Source organism: Poecilia reticulata, chromosome 18 (genome assembly GCF_904066995.2).
Source record: "Poecilia reticulata chromosome 18, P_reticulata-male-v2, whole genome shotgun sequence".
Classification (NCBI taxonomy): Eukaryota; Metazoa; Chordata; class Actinopteri; order Cyprinodontiformes; family Poeciliidae; genus Poecilia; species Poecilia reticulata.
In genome coordinates, this window is record NC_088847.1 from 11,620,556 (window position 1) to 11,637,096 (window position 16,541).

The window sequence follows — 16,541 nt, forward strand, 5'->3', positions numbered from 1 at the left end:
AATAATTAAATAATTTATTGTGTCATATTTTGGACGTGTAAAAGCATGAAAATAAATTCCAATAATTTACAAACTTATAGAGAAAAAACAAAATGTTAACGTTGTAGAGTTCTGTTTTGTTTGAATAATAAAAAAAAAAGACTAAATCATTTATCATTTCTCTTCCACAACACATTTATGGGTACATTTTGTTGGTTTATGACATAAAATGCCACAAAAATACATTGCAGTGACTGTGGAAGTGACAAAAGTGGAAAGATTTGTAGAGTGAATCCATCGTGATTCTGAAACAAACGATTCCAGGTTTTGGTTTTATCTTTTAAATTGTTTATGCTCAATATTTCCAATGTTCTGACATTCCTGAGCAGAAACACTGTCTGTCTCCAAGAGACGGTTCTGAAAACACAGTTGGTCGCATTGGTGTTGATTAATCCCAGACAAACAGAAGTGCTGGACTCTGTGGATGAAGCGTTAGGTTTTTCTCCATACAGGGATCTCCGTCTGTCTGGGAGCGACGCCGCTGGAGCACGGCCCTGATATCTGACTTGTTTTCGAACATTCAGCAAAAGTCTTCAGACACACAAAGCAGAACTTGACCTCGCATCGAGCGCAGTACAGGTGTTTGCAGTGGTTTCGCTTGTGCTCCAGCAGTGACCCGCAGGTGGGGCAGGCCCGGATGGAGGGACACCCGCTGATTCCCCACACCGTGTCGAAGACGATTTCTGGGCAGATCCTCAGGGTTTGCAGCGCCGTGTTGCTGCAGCCGTCGTTCTCACAGCGGTCCGAACGCGGTTTCGGACCTTTCCACTTCCTCTGACACTGCCAGCAGAATTCATACGGGCGTCCTCTCTTCTTTGTACAGGCTGTGCAGCCGACGCAGAGGTTCAGTTCATCCTGTTTAACAACAGACGACTTGCATCCAGGACACTGGAGGAGGAAGATGGAGATGTAGAATAAATTGTCGACTAAGGCACTTTTAACAAATAAACCTCAAAGTAATGCAGAGAAGACATACTTTTCTGCTAACAGCGCCATTGATCTTCATCATTTTCTTCAAGTTCTTCATTTCTTCAGGGGTCAGGAGAGCCATCTTGCAGACCTCCTCATAAGGCCATGCAGCTTTACAGACACCACACGAAAACTTGCTTTTTCCCTTTAAAACAATGAGAAAAGATTCATCAGTGAGTGAGGCCTGAGATACAAGCAAACTGTGGGAGGTTATGTCTCCTGACCGGTTTGGGCGTTCAAATAAAATTTGGGACATGTTGACATCAGTATGAAAATAGACAGTTACAGAAAATGTCACTTGGCATAGAGAGAAGGGATGGCAACACACTCAGCATTTTAAGAGCTTATACTAATATCAATGAGTTTAAAAAATGTATCTTAAATTGACTACACATTTTCACAAATACATATGCTGGCAGAAAGTAAACATTTTTGAAGTTTAACATCTTTTGTTAGTCAGGTTGTTTAAATATTATTAATGGGTATTGAAAACTTTTTAGGGGGCCAAGGCACCGTACTGTCTCTGATTATATGAATTAAACAAAGCAAAGAATGTTTTCAATAATTTATTTTATTATTGTAACTTTTACAACTATGACGCACATCTAATGAAAATCCAGGATTCATTTTAGGCAATAAGAATTTTATGGAAGAGCAACAATAATAATAATAATAATAATAATAATAATAATAATAATAATAATAATAATAATAATAATAATAATAAAAAGCTGTGCTTACACCTGTTGCGTTTGCACCTTTATCTAACTGTTTTCCATCCACTCAATTTTCTATACCGTGCTTGGATAACACTGTCTGAACATAGTATTTCATACTAACTACAACTATACTAATTGTTAAAAAAGAGGGGTGGGGGGAGATTAACATTCCCCCCCACCCGTTAAATCCCCTCATTCCCCTAATTTAATGGGTGGTCGGTGGCGAAGTGTTGACTGTATGTTGGTTTAGTCTCCAAGATAAGGTTTTGTTTATATGCCTACAGGCTGTGACGATTATACAAAACTGAATACAAATTCTCTATTATTTGTGGTTTCATTTTTTTTTCTTACCTCTTCCAGCTGCTGCAGACACCATTTAGTGAGAGACATCGGGGTCACCGTGTGACCGCAGGACATCTGCGCTCTTCGCGATTTAAAGCCTTCGCACAAAACTATAGACAATAAAGCAAACAAAGTCACTCAGTAGATGCATTTTAAATGGATTTCCAGCATTAATCCACAGATTAGCTAAAACAAGTGAAGAGCAGCAGCAGCAGCAGCCTACTTACAGTCCATATCATCATCTCCATCGACAAATTTCAGCGTCGAGTCTTTGGGATCGTAGCACTTCTCCTTCGATGCAGATGAACCCATTTTCTTTCGCAGCAAAGACCTGAAGCGAAATAATACAAATGAAGTAAAAACTTTCGCTTTCCTTCTCATGTGCACAGACTGCTTGGTATCCAGCTTTTTCATGTGTAATTAGTCCTCAATAAAACGGAGGGAAAAAAGTGAAACTGTGTCTTTACGCAGCAGTTTGAACGCACTAGTCTTGACTTGAGCATATTCAGCATAAAAAAAAAAAAAAACAAATTAAAATGCGCCCCGTAGATTCTGTGATTGAATAAAAATGCGGTTTACCTGTCCAGCGCTGCGTATGGAGAGGGATCGATGGACATCTTTCCTTTTCCGACTCGACACGTTCACAACCCAAACAAAGACGCACTTTGACGTCAGCTCCGACTAGAAGTCATGACCTGAGTTTTCGCCAAGGACTCTATTTTTAATTTTTTTTATATATATGTATGTTTTTTCCTCCTTAATGTTCAAAGTCGGAAGAATACAGTGAAAAACGTTACACGCAGTCAGCAAAAGAAAACTGCGTCTTACCAGACATTTTATTACGTCGATCCCAGAAAATAGTGCAGGACAGATTTGAATGTTTGATATCACGCATTGTACTTTGCTGCTGTGCTTCAATTCAGCCTATTTTCTTCATATCTTATTAATTCAAATAAATTGCTTCTAAACGAAAATGAAAGTTAAAGTATGCAAAGCGGGGATTTCCCAGAGTCAAAATGCCCCTAAAACACCAGGTGATCTGAACAGCAAAGGGGGAGACAGGAGGAGTTATCTCGTTCAGAAGAAAAGGGTGTGGATTTCCCCTAAGCCAGTTACCAAAGTCTCATTAAGTCACAAGATTAATTTACTATTTCTAAAAAGAAAATTAATATGTATAACATACGTATAAAAGGAAATGCAAGCAAGTTTATTTGAATGAGCTACTTTTAATTGAAAATTCAGTATTTACTTTACTCACTGACTAACTGCAGGCAATTATAAGACATTCATTTTGCAACCCCGTTCAGAAAAGGTAAAAAACCAAAAACGTTTTGCGATAATTATTTTGTAGTGTAATAAAAAGGAAAGCATAATTTCAGTCCATGATCAACCCAACAGGTGAGTTGTTGCCGTAAGCAAACAAAGAACCACAACAACAAACCCTGTTGACGTCATATCCGTTTTGAAGTGAAAGTAAATTTGGAGCTAAGCATATAGCAATTTAAAGGAAAGGTTAAAATGTATTTTTTTTAATTTAAAACATGTGTTTGTTGATTTTGTACGACAGCATAATTATTTTCAGAGATGTTACTAATAAAAAAATAAATTCCGAATTTGGAGAGGAATTTTTGGTCCAGATCTGGTGTCCCAATTTGGTTCCATCTGTAACAAGACAAGGCATTTATTATGTCTACGATAAATGAGGTTTCTAAAAAGTACGAATGTGGTAAAAATGGTAATTTAAATACATTGCACTTCTTACGCATAGAAAAACACGATCGCGGTTTGGCAGGGTGTCCTTTCCCACGCTCCGTAGCACTATCTCCTCCCTCCCAACATGGCGGCCTTCAGGAGAGGGGTGACTCCGAGTTGCTTGGCAAGATGTTTCCTGAGACAGACTGGGAAACCGAGCCGGGGCAGCCCCGTTCTTCCAAGCATTCAGAACCAAGTATGTTCAGTTCACAGTTCTGCTGGTGAAGTTCTGTTCCTGCTTCTAAAACAGAGGCAGAACCCACAGCTTTCAGCGGCTAGCATGCTAGCCGGTTAGCCTCCTCACTGCGTTATGAGTGTGACTTTGACAGAGTGTGCAGAGACGTCAATAAAAGTCAATTAAATGCTGCAAATAATGGATTTTCCACTTTGTTGTAGTTTAGTCGGTTGTTCCAAACTTCGTTGTTGGAAGGTTTATAAACCTTATTTAAATTATTTTATCGCACTTTCAGGGTAGCTTCAGACATTATCCGTAGATTTTCAGTGTCAGAACTGCTTTGTTGACCAAAATAGTGTGCACAAACCAGGAATACGACTTCGGTTTAGCGTACAGACATAAAGTATAAATGGATGTATGTAACTTAACTAAAAAAAGAAAACGCTGTTTAGCTTCTAGTAGAATTGGATGAAAACCTGCCTTCCATTTTGTGCTGAATCTCTTGTTTCTGTCCGTACAGCTGATGCTCCAGAGCTCCAGCCTCCACACACTGTTCGGCTGCAGCGGTCCTTTCAGCAGGTCTCAGATCAGCCGCAGGCACCGTGGAAAGTTCGTCTGGGTCAGTGCTGTGGCAGTCAGACAGAACAGCTCACAGGTCAGTTAACACGTGTTAGTAAAATATTAAAAAACATATTGTAGCGAGTTAAAGTGGCATTGATTACCTCCATGTTTAATAAAACTGTCGTAGTAACCAGCGTCAATAATTAGAAAGTTTGAAACAGCTGGAACTGCAGCTGGCATCATGGAGTCTCCAGGTCTCCGTAGCAACCATTTCTTTTTAGATTTTAAATATGTTTGATTAAAAAAAAATCTCACAACATTTGCATGTTGACCTCTTTCCTGCCACATAAATTCACGATTGTTAATTTTTTATTCATATTTTAGTCTTTAAATAAACTGTGTTCAGTCACATATGAGTTGAATTTCTGATGGTTTCCTCCAGATCCAGCCCATTGATGGATCGACATCAGCTGCTGTCCTGCAGTCCTCTGCTCCCTCCCTCCCTGCTGATCCAGCCCCCGCTCTCACACAAACAGCCTCCCAGCAGGTCACTGAATAATAAAGCAGCTCTCTCTCTTATCTTTCATCTGGTTTTCCATCCTAACTCTTCATAACTCCCACCTCCAGATCCCTGCTGAAGGTGTTTCTGCAGCCGCCTCTGTAGCGGACAGCTCTGCCTCTCTGCCCGCCGACGCCTTGCCTGTTCTGGCGCAGCAGGCGGCCGACGCCGCTCCAGTCGCCGCAGACGTCCTGCAGGCCGTGGCTGCAGAGCCCAGGCTGGCGGAGCTGGGCCTGGCCGCCCACACTCCGGTGGGTCTGATCCAGAGTCTGCTGGAATTCTTCCACATGGACCTGGGCCTGCCCTGGTGGGGCGCTATCGTCGTCGGTGAGCAAAAGAACCTTTATGTATCTTCAGTTCTGCTTTCAGAATATTAAGGTGTCTGTTCTGAAGTCCTGATCCGATAATGTGTGTTTTGCTGTTTATATGTTGTTCTGTTGTTGGTTCCAGGAACGGTTCTGGCCCGTTTGGCTGTGTTTCCCGTCATTGTGAAGGGTCAGAGAGAGGCGGCCAAACTGAACAACGTCCTGCCTGAGATGACCAAGCTAACCGAAAAAATGAACGAGGCCAAGCAGAGCGGAAATAAATACGAATGTACGTCTCCTCACTCTCTGCTGTGTTCGCCATCTTTCTGCTCTTCAGTCGTCTCTCTCTCTCTCATTCTGACCTGCCGATTAATTGTTTCGCAGTCTCCAAGGCGTACTCTGATCTGAACCTGTTCCAGAAGAAACATGACGTAAATCCTCTACGAGGCTTCCTGATTCCTCTGGTCCAGGTCAGTTTATATTGTTTAGGTGCATCAGGATTTATAGTTTAGTGTTTATGTCAACATGAACCTGCCCTGGTGATCCTGATCCTGAACTATTTTCTAGTTTCTAGTGCAAATGCCTTAGTACACTTGAAATAAGACAAAACAAACTTACAAGTAGCTTTTCTGACAGATATAGCAGCTTGTTTTGAGTCAGTAATTTGTTATTATTGATAAATAAAGTTCTAGTTGTGTTGATCTCCACCAGGCGCCGGTCTTCATCTCGTTCTTCATCGCCCTGAGGAAGATGGCGTATCTGCCGGTGCCCAGCTTACAGACGGGAGGCGTCCTCTGGTTCACTGACCTGAGTGCGGCTGATCCGTTTTACATCCTTCCTTTCGTTGTCACCGGGACCATGTTCTTCATCCTGGAGGTGAGATGAACCTTTACTGCTCCTCAGATTCAGTTTTTCTGTCCCGTCAACAGAATCAGAGCAACGTTTTCCTAAATCTCTGATTTAAATGTTTCAGCTGGGAGCAGAGTCTGGTATCGACAATCCAAACCTGCGAACCATGAAGACCGTCTTCAGAATCATGCCTTTGATCATCCTACCTCTCACTATCAACTTCCCCACGGTTGGTGTGGATTTACCCCAGAACTCAACCCTGATGCCCCAGGAAGCCATAAAGCTCTGCTGCTTACGCTGTGTGTGTGTGTGTGTGTGTGTGTGTGTGTGTGTGTGTGTGTGTGTGTGTGTGTGTGTGTGTGTGTGTGTGTGTGTGTGTGTGTGTGTGTTCCCAGGCGGTGTTCACCTACTGGCTCACCTCCAACTGCTTCTCCCTGGGCCAAGTGGCTCTGCTCAGGCATCCTGCAGTCAGACGGAGGTTCAACATCCCAGAGAGGGTCAAACACCCGACCGCAGCGCTGCCTCAGACCGATGGACTTATTGAGAGCATGAAGAAGGGTCAGTGCTGCAGAAATGAACCGGTTGATGCTTAATTTGGGCCCAGATTTACTAAAGCGTAGCTTGGTTTCGTCTGGCCTCCAGGATGGAAGAACGCTCAGCTGGCTCACCAGATGGAGGAGAGAGAGAGAAGGATAAAGAATCATCTGGACATCGCAGCTAAAGGTCTGAGCCGCCACGCTTTAATACTTTTAAAACCAGCTTTCTGTGAAGGATTACATTAACGTTACAGGTGGATGAGATGAGATTATGAAAGACACACAAAGGCCTCTTATTTTTTAAACAGTTTTAGATGAATTTGTACCTAAATATTGCTTAACTCAACAGAAAAGAAAAAAATTAGTTAAAAGTATTTCTGCTTTAAAATTGCAAACTGTTCCTTTAAAAAGGTAAATTAATCAAATTAAATCTGAATTTTCATAAGTAAGCAAGTCTTTAACATCCTGAAGTTAAAATATAATCTATATTATATTTAATGGGTCTGCAGGATTAAGCCACGCCTCCTGAATCAAAGCAAAAGTGTAGCCTGTCCAAGATTATGTGTGAAGATTATAGAACATTATAAAAGTATATTTTTTAAGTTATTCAAACAGTGGAAACCACTGTCCTGATGTAAACTTTGCAGGAAATGGCTCCCTCTTGTGGGTAGTTTGACGTCCTACAGACAAATAAAAGATGCAACATTTCAAGGCTCCTACAGATAATTTTTTATTTTATAGCTAATATTTTACATCTAAAGCTGTTGTCTTTTTTTCCTTTTTGTGATGCATGGTCAGTATAAAGTATCTTTTAAAATGTGTCATGCTGTTAGCGGTCAGCACTGTATAAATGTAGTCAATTCATAGTTCTCATATAATCCAAATAAATTAAACCAATAAGTTGAGTTTTAGCAAGAAAAATTTCATGTGCAACATTCTGAAATCACTTTAGAGCTGAAATCATTTTAGAACATCTTGTGCATTTCAGCTCCCAGTCATTCTGCTCTTGACTTGAAAATGGTGAATGATTCATTTGAAGATGTTGTATTAAAGAGATGCTTTACTTTGCGTTATTTTTTCTGATCTTTTATCGTCTTTTCCGAGGGTTGCCTAACATGTTAACACCAGACCTAAGAGATGAGAATTTTTCAAGCATAGATGTTTTTCTCCAAGTATTTCTAAACCTCTTCTGTTTGCCCTTGCAGGTCCACTAAGGCAGACTTTTACCCACAATCCTCTGCAGCAAACAGCTCAAGCCGCTAAGCAACAGGAAATCAAAGCAAAGCCGTGGAAGGACACGATCGGATGAATCCAGCCGGGTTTTTGCTCCTCTGTAGAGAATTATGTACATATTTATAGAGAGAAGAGAGAGACGATGTGTTGGGATGTGATTATGTGTTTTAAGCAAATATAAACTCTGCTTTAAAACTTCACAGTGTTTGATAATGTTTTATTGTGCTCACAAACAAATCTCTGCTCATTACGTACAAACCTGAGTCGTTTAAAGTTTTTAAGTCATTTTTATTATAAATAGACTTTTGCAGCTGAACATGATCAAACTCTACAGTTTTTATGTAAAAATAGCCCTTGGCAAACCTCACAGCTGAGAATATAAAACATTTTCACAAACATGAAGTCGCACACTTTATTTAATTTCTCTTCCTTCTGTGTGCAAATAACATTGAGGCTGTTTGTACGGTCAGCAGTGTTTTCAGTTTCAAAAATCCAAACTTAAAAACAAATTCATCAATAATCTGTAGCCTTTTCAGTAAAATCAAACATTTCCATGATTTCACACACAAAATACTTGGTTTAGTTAAATGTTTCTTCACTGAGATGCTCAGGAGCATCCGGACTTCTTCTGGAGTTCACGTCAGTGTTCTTCCTGAAGTTGCTCCGGCCAACGTGAGAAACGAATAACGTGGAGATGACTGACGAGGCAGAGCGCTGCGTCCAGCTCAGGCCCAGATGTTTGTCCTGCAAGGCCTTTGAGCAGCAGCAGAGGTCAGACTCCGTCTTCAGTCTGTCAGGGTGTGGAAGGCAAACGTCTCTACTCTGATTTGTCGTCCATCTCGGTCAAAACCGAGTAGCACACTTTCTGAATCAGGATGCCACACTTAGCTGAAAGAAACACACAAGAGGGAGATTTAAGATTTAACATCCAATTGGGAAGGTTTGGTCAGTAAAATAATTTAAATGAACTACAAATATGGCTGATAAGAAAATGATCCATTCAGATAGTTTTACCAAACTACTAAGTGGAGAACTAATGGGTATAAATCTGATAAATGTGGCCTTTATGAAGGTGTGGCAAGAAGAGAGACATTAAATACGGCAAGTTAGGAAAACTAACACCACACATGAACCTGAACACACCATCCCCACAGTAAAACATGGTGATGGCAGCAGCATGATATATGTTTGGTGGCTCTGGAGTTCTAGAAAATAAACTTTACCAAAAAACCTGCATAAATAAATCCTTGAGGCAATGAAATGACTCCTTTGTACCCTAACAGACCCACCAAGCAGACTGCAACTAATTTATGACAAAAACTTCCTGCAATCCTTCGCTGAATTGTTCTTAATTCAATCTGGGTTTGCCTTACCGATGAAGCTGCGCAGCCACAGCGGCCTCTTGGTGGCCGGAGTGTAGCAGCAGAGGAAGTAGACAGGAACTCCTGACAGGGCGATTCCAATGCCGATCAGAGAGTTGATGGTGTCGCTGTAGAGGGGCACCACCACCAGGAAGATGGTGAGGAGGCAGAAAATGATGGGGTAGATCAGGCTGAGCTGTGAGAGGGAAAGACGACAGATGAAGGCTCGAGTCTGGAAACCGAAACTACGTCTGGACTGGGGCTGATCTACCTTTAGCGGTCTCTCTCTGTCGGGCTGCTTCCAGCGAAGGTAGAGCTGCCCCAAGATAGACAAGCCAACGAAGAACCAGTAGCTGAAGCTGTAGTAGTTGATCAGCCTGAAGACGTCTTCCACGCACAGATAGATGAGAGCCATGAAGCCCTGGAGGAGGGAGAAATGAAACTGGTTACATGAGGAAACCTGGTGATGAACAGATATCAATATCTGTATCTGTCCTGGTATTGAAAAAAAATTCTAGGTGACAAACCTGATCCATGGGGGCAAATCTATTCAGTCTAATTCTATGGTTTATGCTCTGAGCAATGTCATGCTGTATTACATTTATAATGCCTAATTGCACTTTCTGAACCATTTGGAAGAAAGTTTCTTGCAGTTTATATATACAAGTTTGACCAAAGTTGTCAACCTGTTGTTTTTGTCTGTTTCAGTTTATTTATTATCTATTTTACATCAGCTGTTATACTCCTAAGTTGTGCTGTTTTTATATATTTGACCAAACTTGTGAAGCTATTGGTGTATTTAAGTGTGCTGTACTGGTACAGATAAATTTATAATTCAGTTCAATTCATGTATGCGTTTCAAAAAACCAAAGTTTTAAATCAATTCAATACTGTTTTTCTGTATTGGATTGGTCAAATCTCAGATATTGGTATCCGAAGTGATTAAAGTGGATCGGCGCATCCCTAGTGATACATTTAAAATTAGGTGAAAAGATCTTGTAGATGACTGACGTTGAAGAGGAGGGCAGGAATGGGAGTGTAGCGATGGACGTGGATCATGCACAGGAAGTCAGGCAGGTGTCCCTCTCTGGAGCCCACGAAGAACAGCCTGTTCATGAAAGAACACAGAAAGTGGGTTAGTATGGGTTTGGCTCCATGACATTTACCGAGGTCCTGTTGATCTGAACGCCTCACCTGGAGGCCGCCACGATGGAGGCGTTCAGCCCGCCGAAGCAGGAGAGAGCCACCGCTAGGGGAATGGTCCAGTTCATCACGCCAAACACCTGATCTGCGAAGGTCTGCAGCGAAACAACAGCAGGTTTTTAAACCACAGTCCCTCCGTCACAAAGGTCAAGACTTACCGAAAACAGCCAGGAACTCACCACGGCGACGGCATCGCTGTCTAAGATGGCGTTGATGGGGAGGACAGTGTAGTAAGCCACGTTGGTCAGGATGTAGATCACCGTCACGATGGGCATGGAGATGGCAATGGCCAGGGGAAGATTCCTGCAGTTCACAGAGACGACCAGCAGGGGGAAGCAAAGCAGAAGAGATGCACATCAAGTTCAGCTCAGAGAGAGAGAGAGACAGAGAGAAAGAGAGAGGAGCTGAGATGAGGATGTTTGACACCTAATCTGCCTGGGAGAGTCTGGAGATCCAGACGTAATCAGATTGGCCTTTGTCCGAATTAAAGCAACGACTCTCTTCTGATAGGTTTCTTTGAATTTGATTTAAAAGGCTGGCTCTTCTTCACAAATGTTAAACAAAACAGAGGAAAAGATTTAGATTAAAAGCATCAGTGCAGAACAAAGTACTATTAACGAGGCACTAAAACAATGCATTTAGGACCTTATGAGAGAAACAAAGGTAAAAATGATATGTTGAAGGACTAGTATCAGCAGGTATTGATTTGAATTTTTAAATTAGATTTACTGACTGTATGTGACTTTCTTTATTCAGTCAATGATTTAACAATGTACCGATTTAGACTAAGAAGTTAACTCTTCCTGAGTTCATGCAGCCTGACTCCATGCCAAATCTGCCACCAAGACAACTTCCAATGACAAAAGGCAAAAGCTGAAAATCCCATTTCGCTCCACAGCTCAAAGCTTTTTTGATGCTATTAAGAAACTCAATTAATCTGACTGAGAGCAGTTTGAAAATGATCAGTTTACTAGTTTGCTAATCAGGAAAGTTAATTGAAATGTCATCAAAACTGGAATTGACATTGATAAGGTCCCGACCTAAACCTGATTGAATCATCTATGTTTATTAGGGTGAGTTTAATCTTATCTAAATAGGCTCTGATAGTTCGGTCAGGAGGAGGGGTCAACACTTCCGTAAAAGCTGCTTGTTACATGTGCATAATAAATTATTTGGGGTGCTACAGAGGGGGTTTTCCTGGCCTGCCCACCTCTCTGGGTTTTTGATCTCCTCTGTGACAAAGTTGAGCGTGTCCCATCCGGAGTAGGAGAACAGAGCGGAGTACAGAGCCAGAGCGATGTGTCCCGGGTCCCGAGAGGAGCCGTCAAACATGCCATCAAAGTTCTGGGTGTAACCTGGAAGATGACAATATATTAAACACTTTCAGTAATCATTAAGCTGTTTTTAATGAGAAAACAGCAGAGTATCCTGCCAATCATCTAATCATTGACAATTATTGTCGGCTCGGCGACTCGCTGAGCTGACCTTGTCCGATCTTCACCAGGCCGGTGATGATGACGGCGATGAGAGCGATGACCTTGGCGTAGGTGAAGAAGTCCTGCACCCTGGTGCCCCACTTCACGTAGGCGCAGTTCACGAAGGTCAGCAGACCTGTGAGGGGAGCCGCCAGACAGACAGAAAGACAGTCAGTCAGAGAGAGGAGAGCAGAGGAGTCCGTGGAGACGTGTGGTCTGCAAACTCCAGCGTGTGCCAGCATGTTTCCGTGTGGCTGATCTAAGGAAACGCTGCTGCTGACTCAAGCGGAGCGGCCTGTTGTTTGTCAGGCGAGGAAACAGCTGAGAGCAGCACATACAGGCGGACACTCGCACACTGAGACACACACACAGCCCGTGGATTCAGGACCTTAAACCTAAAGAACTGATGCAGGGTTTTACATTTTGTCCCGTGTAAGAGACACGTCTGAAAAGTGCGGCTCGAATTTGAATTTACAAGACGGCTTAAGCTGAGTCAGCTTGAATTGAAAGCATCTGTGAACCTCAAGATTAATATTTTTCTACAAATTGTAAACTGGATGTAGATCTGGACTTTGTCTGGACCACTAATGAATGTGCATACTTTGATCTAAACAAATCTTCTGCCCAAGTCTTAAGTCTTTTTGTAGCTTGTAGCAGTTAAACGTCTGGCATTATAAATATTCACATTAACTGTCTCCAGTTTCCCTGTCACAACTGAAAAAAATGCATTCCCATTGCATAATGCTGCCACCACCATGCATCACCCTGGAAATTTTCTGTTCAGAAGGAAACACATAATGAATGAGTCACAGACAGAACAGAAAGTTTCCTTTTGCTAACATCTGACTAGAGCATCTTTGTCACACTTCAGCTACTTGCCCAACATGGTTTGAGTCAAACAGAAAACTAAATTCAGTGAGTTTCAAAAGGTTGAGAGGAAGATTTGTAATCCCAAACTGACCTCATGAGTTTACACTTGAGCTCAGTATTTAAATGTGTAACTATTTACGCTCCTAACAAACCAGCGACAGAAGAAATTGATCTGAGCTGCTTTCCTTTGACATGTTGTCCACCTTCACCTTGAGCAGCGTCACAGTTTGTCTTCTTATCAGCGGCTCATCCATACAGACAGAAACTTGAAGATCTCCACATAGTTGCACTTTTTGCAAATGTCCTTTTTAATCTCACTCCCTCCCCAGAGGGAGTATTAGTCGTTGTGCAAGTTTTATGAATGCTGATAGAATTAGTTGCCCTCCAAAGCAGCTGACAGAGCAGGCTGAGTCTTAGCATTTTCACTTATCACGCCTCAACGTTTGAGTAAAGTGTTTTTGGACGAGTCTGAGACATCATTTAATTGTGGATCTCTCTAGTTTAACAAACTTATTGGAAAAATTTTTGTTTTTTAAACACTTAGAGAATCACAACAGGTCTGAGATCAACAGGAAGTTCATTCAAACACAATTTAAAAAAAACAAGCATCACATATTTCTGAGTCAGGTTTTAAGTGTATGATTAAAAGTCAAGATCCTGAAAACATTGTGATATTTAGAAAAAAATCCAAAGCAATCAGATATAAACTATGTAAAATGAACACAAATAAGAATGTTATTTGTTCAATTTTATTCAAATGTATCAAAAGGTTTAGAAGAAATAAATATTTAACTTTCTAGATTACTAAAGATTACTACAATAATCAAAAATTCAGTCGATTATCCTGATGATTAAGCGATTAATCTAAAAACATTCTGGCTGATTATGCAGATTTGTCTTAAGCTTTTATTACACAATATTAGAAATACATTAATAAATGCAAATAAACAATTATTTTTTAAAAATGCAAGAACATAGCATTTGGGCTGATCTGGAGATTACTTTCTGGATCAACTAATTAATAATTCTGGACAGCAAAAGCTGCTTAATAGGAGACTTTTTTTGTTACTGAATTTGATGACGGTGAAGCTAAAACAACTTGAGAAGTTCTGGATGGAGCATTTTTACAAAGTTTTTATTTGATCTTAAATGTAAAATGTATATATTTTTGTACAGATTTAGCTTAATGTCTGATCTGAGTGTGTTGTTCTTTCACCAAATGGCCTTCTTTTGAGCGTGTTTACTCTAGTTAATTAAATCAATTGCTGACTTAATTATTTCAATAATCGATTCATCACGATTATTTGTTTCAGTCCTAATCTTGTGCTAACTTTGCCTTTATCATTAAGAGACTCAAGCCACTGGCAGCTCTTGGTGCCGAAGGCCCCGACATCGGCCCTCTGTCTGATATGAAAAGACCTTCAGCTTATTGGATTCAGGTGCTTCAGTTCACACCAGGCAGAAGCCACAGAAAGGGATTCAAGGCCAAGTGAGGAGGAGTCGTGTGGCGATGGACGGAGGAGCTTCCCACAAGTATCCAAGGAGACGGGTGAAACTGAGATACGGACAGAAAGCAACTCTATAAAAGGCATCAACAGATTCTCCCTCTGCTCAGAGACTCTGCTCTCACTTTCTCATGTTTCTCCGTAAGCCCTCCTGATATGTTAATCACACATATTCACTCATATAAAAGCTTAGAGCACTAATGTTGCTCAGGAGTTTTTAGTTTTGCAAAAGAGTTTTTGTTTGGGGAATTTTGATTTAGCATTTTGAGGCTGGGTGGGCTTCACTTCGGTTAGAGGATTTTCAGGATGTGAAGGAAGGATTTTATTTTTTTTTAGGATGTACTTTTGTTTTGAAAATGCAAACCCATAACTGCTTTTTGCTTGAATAAATCTTCCTTCATTTTTCTTTGTTTTACCACAAATCCTCGCATCTGAGAGTTTTTGTTTGGCAAGTGTCCTGCGATTTATAGTACAAGCTTCTGCTTCCTGAATGGGTAATTACTAAAGAGCACTTGCTGAGGTTTAACAGTGATTTAGTTTAACCCCTGTGGGGTTAAACTGGTGTGACTGCAGAGAGACAGTCAGGAAAGTCCTAAATAATTCGATATCAAGGTCACTTTACTAGAGTTAAAATGAGCTCTTTTAAGGCCTCTTGTCATTTTAAATCCAAATGAGCTGCAGCTGGATATGAACTTCCACTTCAATGTTTACAATGGCACGTAAAAATACGCTATTATACAACCGTAAAATTACTAGGTGACATCAATGAAAAGCAGAAGTGGAACCTCCTGCGGAACCAATAAGAATGCTAACTGGTTTCTGGATGGTAAGTCAACAACATCAAAAGCAAAACTTTTTTTTTTTTCAGCAGCCATTGTACGGCTGTAAAACCAGCTGACCAAACGTGCTGGAGCTCAGTGTGGGTTGCTAGGTGACAAACTGGGCTTCGCTGGGGTTGCTAGGTAACAGCACAGTACCCGTTGAATGTCGCTTCACAATCGGCTGGTTTTTGAAACGGCTCATTTTCCAGACACCAAAAAACATTAACTTATTGACTTGGCGGGTCCCATTTAAAGTCCCATTTAATGGCACTTGACCAAATTCCTCACACTTCACACACGTCAAACTTCTAGACCCAGTTTCAGCAGTTTCAGAAATCTCCTTAGATGTGTTTTTTGCATGACAGCAGCTCATCATCTTTTCCATGGTTACGGTATCTGTCTTCCAACATGACTGTTTAAGAAATGAGAAACAATTAACTGAATCAGTTAGAGTTAAATATAATTTGCTGCCAGCAGAAACAGTAATTATCCAATGGGAGGCCCTTATGTGTTTGCTTAGTTAAATCCCGGTAAGGAACTTTCTAAACCCAGTGGCAAAATGAAAAGCAATATGTTTGAGGCTAACTGGAAAAGACTGGACAGATTTCAAGTATTTGATTTAAAAGAATCTGAGTTTTAGCAGGTTGAAAATATCAATTACTGATCATCAATAGAACCAGATTATATTGTTTGTAAAAAAAATAGTGTGGAGTTAAATTAAAACTTTGAATCATCTGTTTTATAACAGATTAAGTTGATACAGCTGATCTACTCAACCCACAATCAGCTGCATAAGTCAAAATTATTTTCACCTTAAATGTGACATAAATCCTGTACTAGTCAACCGAAAAATAAACAACAATATCAGCAACTTTAAGCCAACCCTTTACTGAAGCAAAACATTAATAAACATTTATGTAGCTGCATCTAAATACAGTTTTCAAATGCTGGTTGGCTTCAGTATCATCCTGTCGCACAAGGTTGATGAACATTTATCATCAACCAGAGTTGCTATGTGTTGGAGGTTGTAGGCTGAAGAAGGCTGAATTTTAAAATTAACCAATAAGTTTAATTTTAAAGAAAATGCTAGCTTTACAGCTGTTTTTGTTTTTCCAGTTGAATTCTGCAAGATATATGTCGCACTAAAGTTATTTTTTAAAGGTTTATTTTATTTTTATTACAGGCTGATCATAAAACCTGGCATTTAACCAGGGGTGTAAATATTTTGTGGATGCCCAGAGTTGATCATGTTGTTTTCGGCGGAACC

The 16,541-nt window shown here is 40.7% G+C and overlaps 3 protein-coding genes across 4 annotated transcripts in view; 1 reads left to right on the forward strand and 2 right to left on the reverse strand.

The window, feature by feature from the left end:
- Window positions 1-3,933, reverse strand: LOC103476002 (E3 ubiquitin-protein ligase RNF19A-like). Its single transcript, XM_008428016.3, has 6 exons — window positions 3,832-3,933; window positions 2,649-3,731; window positions 2,297-2,400; window positions 2,079-2,179; window positions 1,016-1,153; window positions 1-927 (listed from the first exon to the last, which is right to left on the reverse strand). The coding sequence occupies exons 2-6, from the start codon at window positions 2,684-2,686 to the stop codon at window positions 472-474; spliced, it is 837 nt and encodes a 278-aa protein (XP_008426238.1). The 5' UTR covers window positions 2,687-3,731; window positions 3,832-3,933; the 3' UTR covers window positions 1-471.
- Window positions 3,866-8,239, forward strand: oxa1l (OXA1L mitochondrial inner membrane protein). Its single transcript, XM_008428017.2, has 11 exons — window positions 3,866-4,017; window positions 4,517-4,651; window positions 5,000-5,104; window positions 5,185-5,443; window positions 5,567-5,710; window positions 5,806-5,891; window positions 6,133-6,297; window positions 6,395-6,499; window positions 6,666-6,828; window positions 6,913-6,993; window positions 8,012-8,239. Exons 1-11 carry the CDS (start codon window positions 3,907-3,909, stop codon window positions 8,113-8,115), a joined length of 1,458 nt encoding a protein of 485 aa, XP_008426239.1. The 5' UTR covers window positions 3,866-3,906; the 3' UTR covers window positions 8,116-8,239.
- Window positions 8,240-16,541, reverse strand: part of slc7a7 (solute carrier family 7 member 7) — a 24,598-nt gene continuing 16,296 nt past the window's right edge. For both annotated transcript variants that reach the window (XM_008428023.2, XM_008428024.3), the window contains 8 exons: window positions 12,089-12,214; window positions 11,814-11,958; window positions 10,783-10,906; window positions 10,595-10,698; window positions 10,412-10,508; window positions 9,672-9,821; window positions 9,413-9,596; window positions 8,240-8,927 (listed from right to left, as the gene is read on the reverse strand). In XM_008428023.2, coding sequence (XP_008426245.1) covers window positions 8,857-8,927; window positions 9,413-9,596; window positions 9,672-9,821; window positions 10,412-10,508; window positions 10,595-10,698; window positions 10,783-10,906; window positions 11,814-11,958; window positions 12,089-12,214 — 1,001 coding nt within the window. In that variant the 3' untranslated portion in view covers window positions 8,240-8,856. The remainder of the gene's footprint in view (window positions 8,928-9,412; window positions 9,597-9,671; window positions 9,822-10,411; window positions 10,509-10,594; window positions 10,699-10,782; window positions 10,907-11,813; window positions 11,959-12,088; window positions 12,215-16,541) is intronic.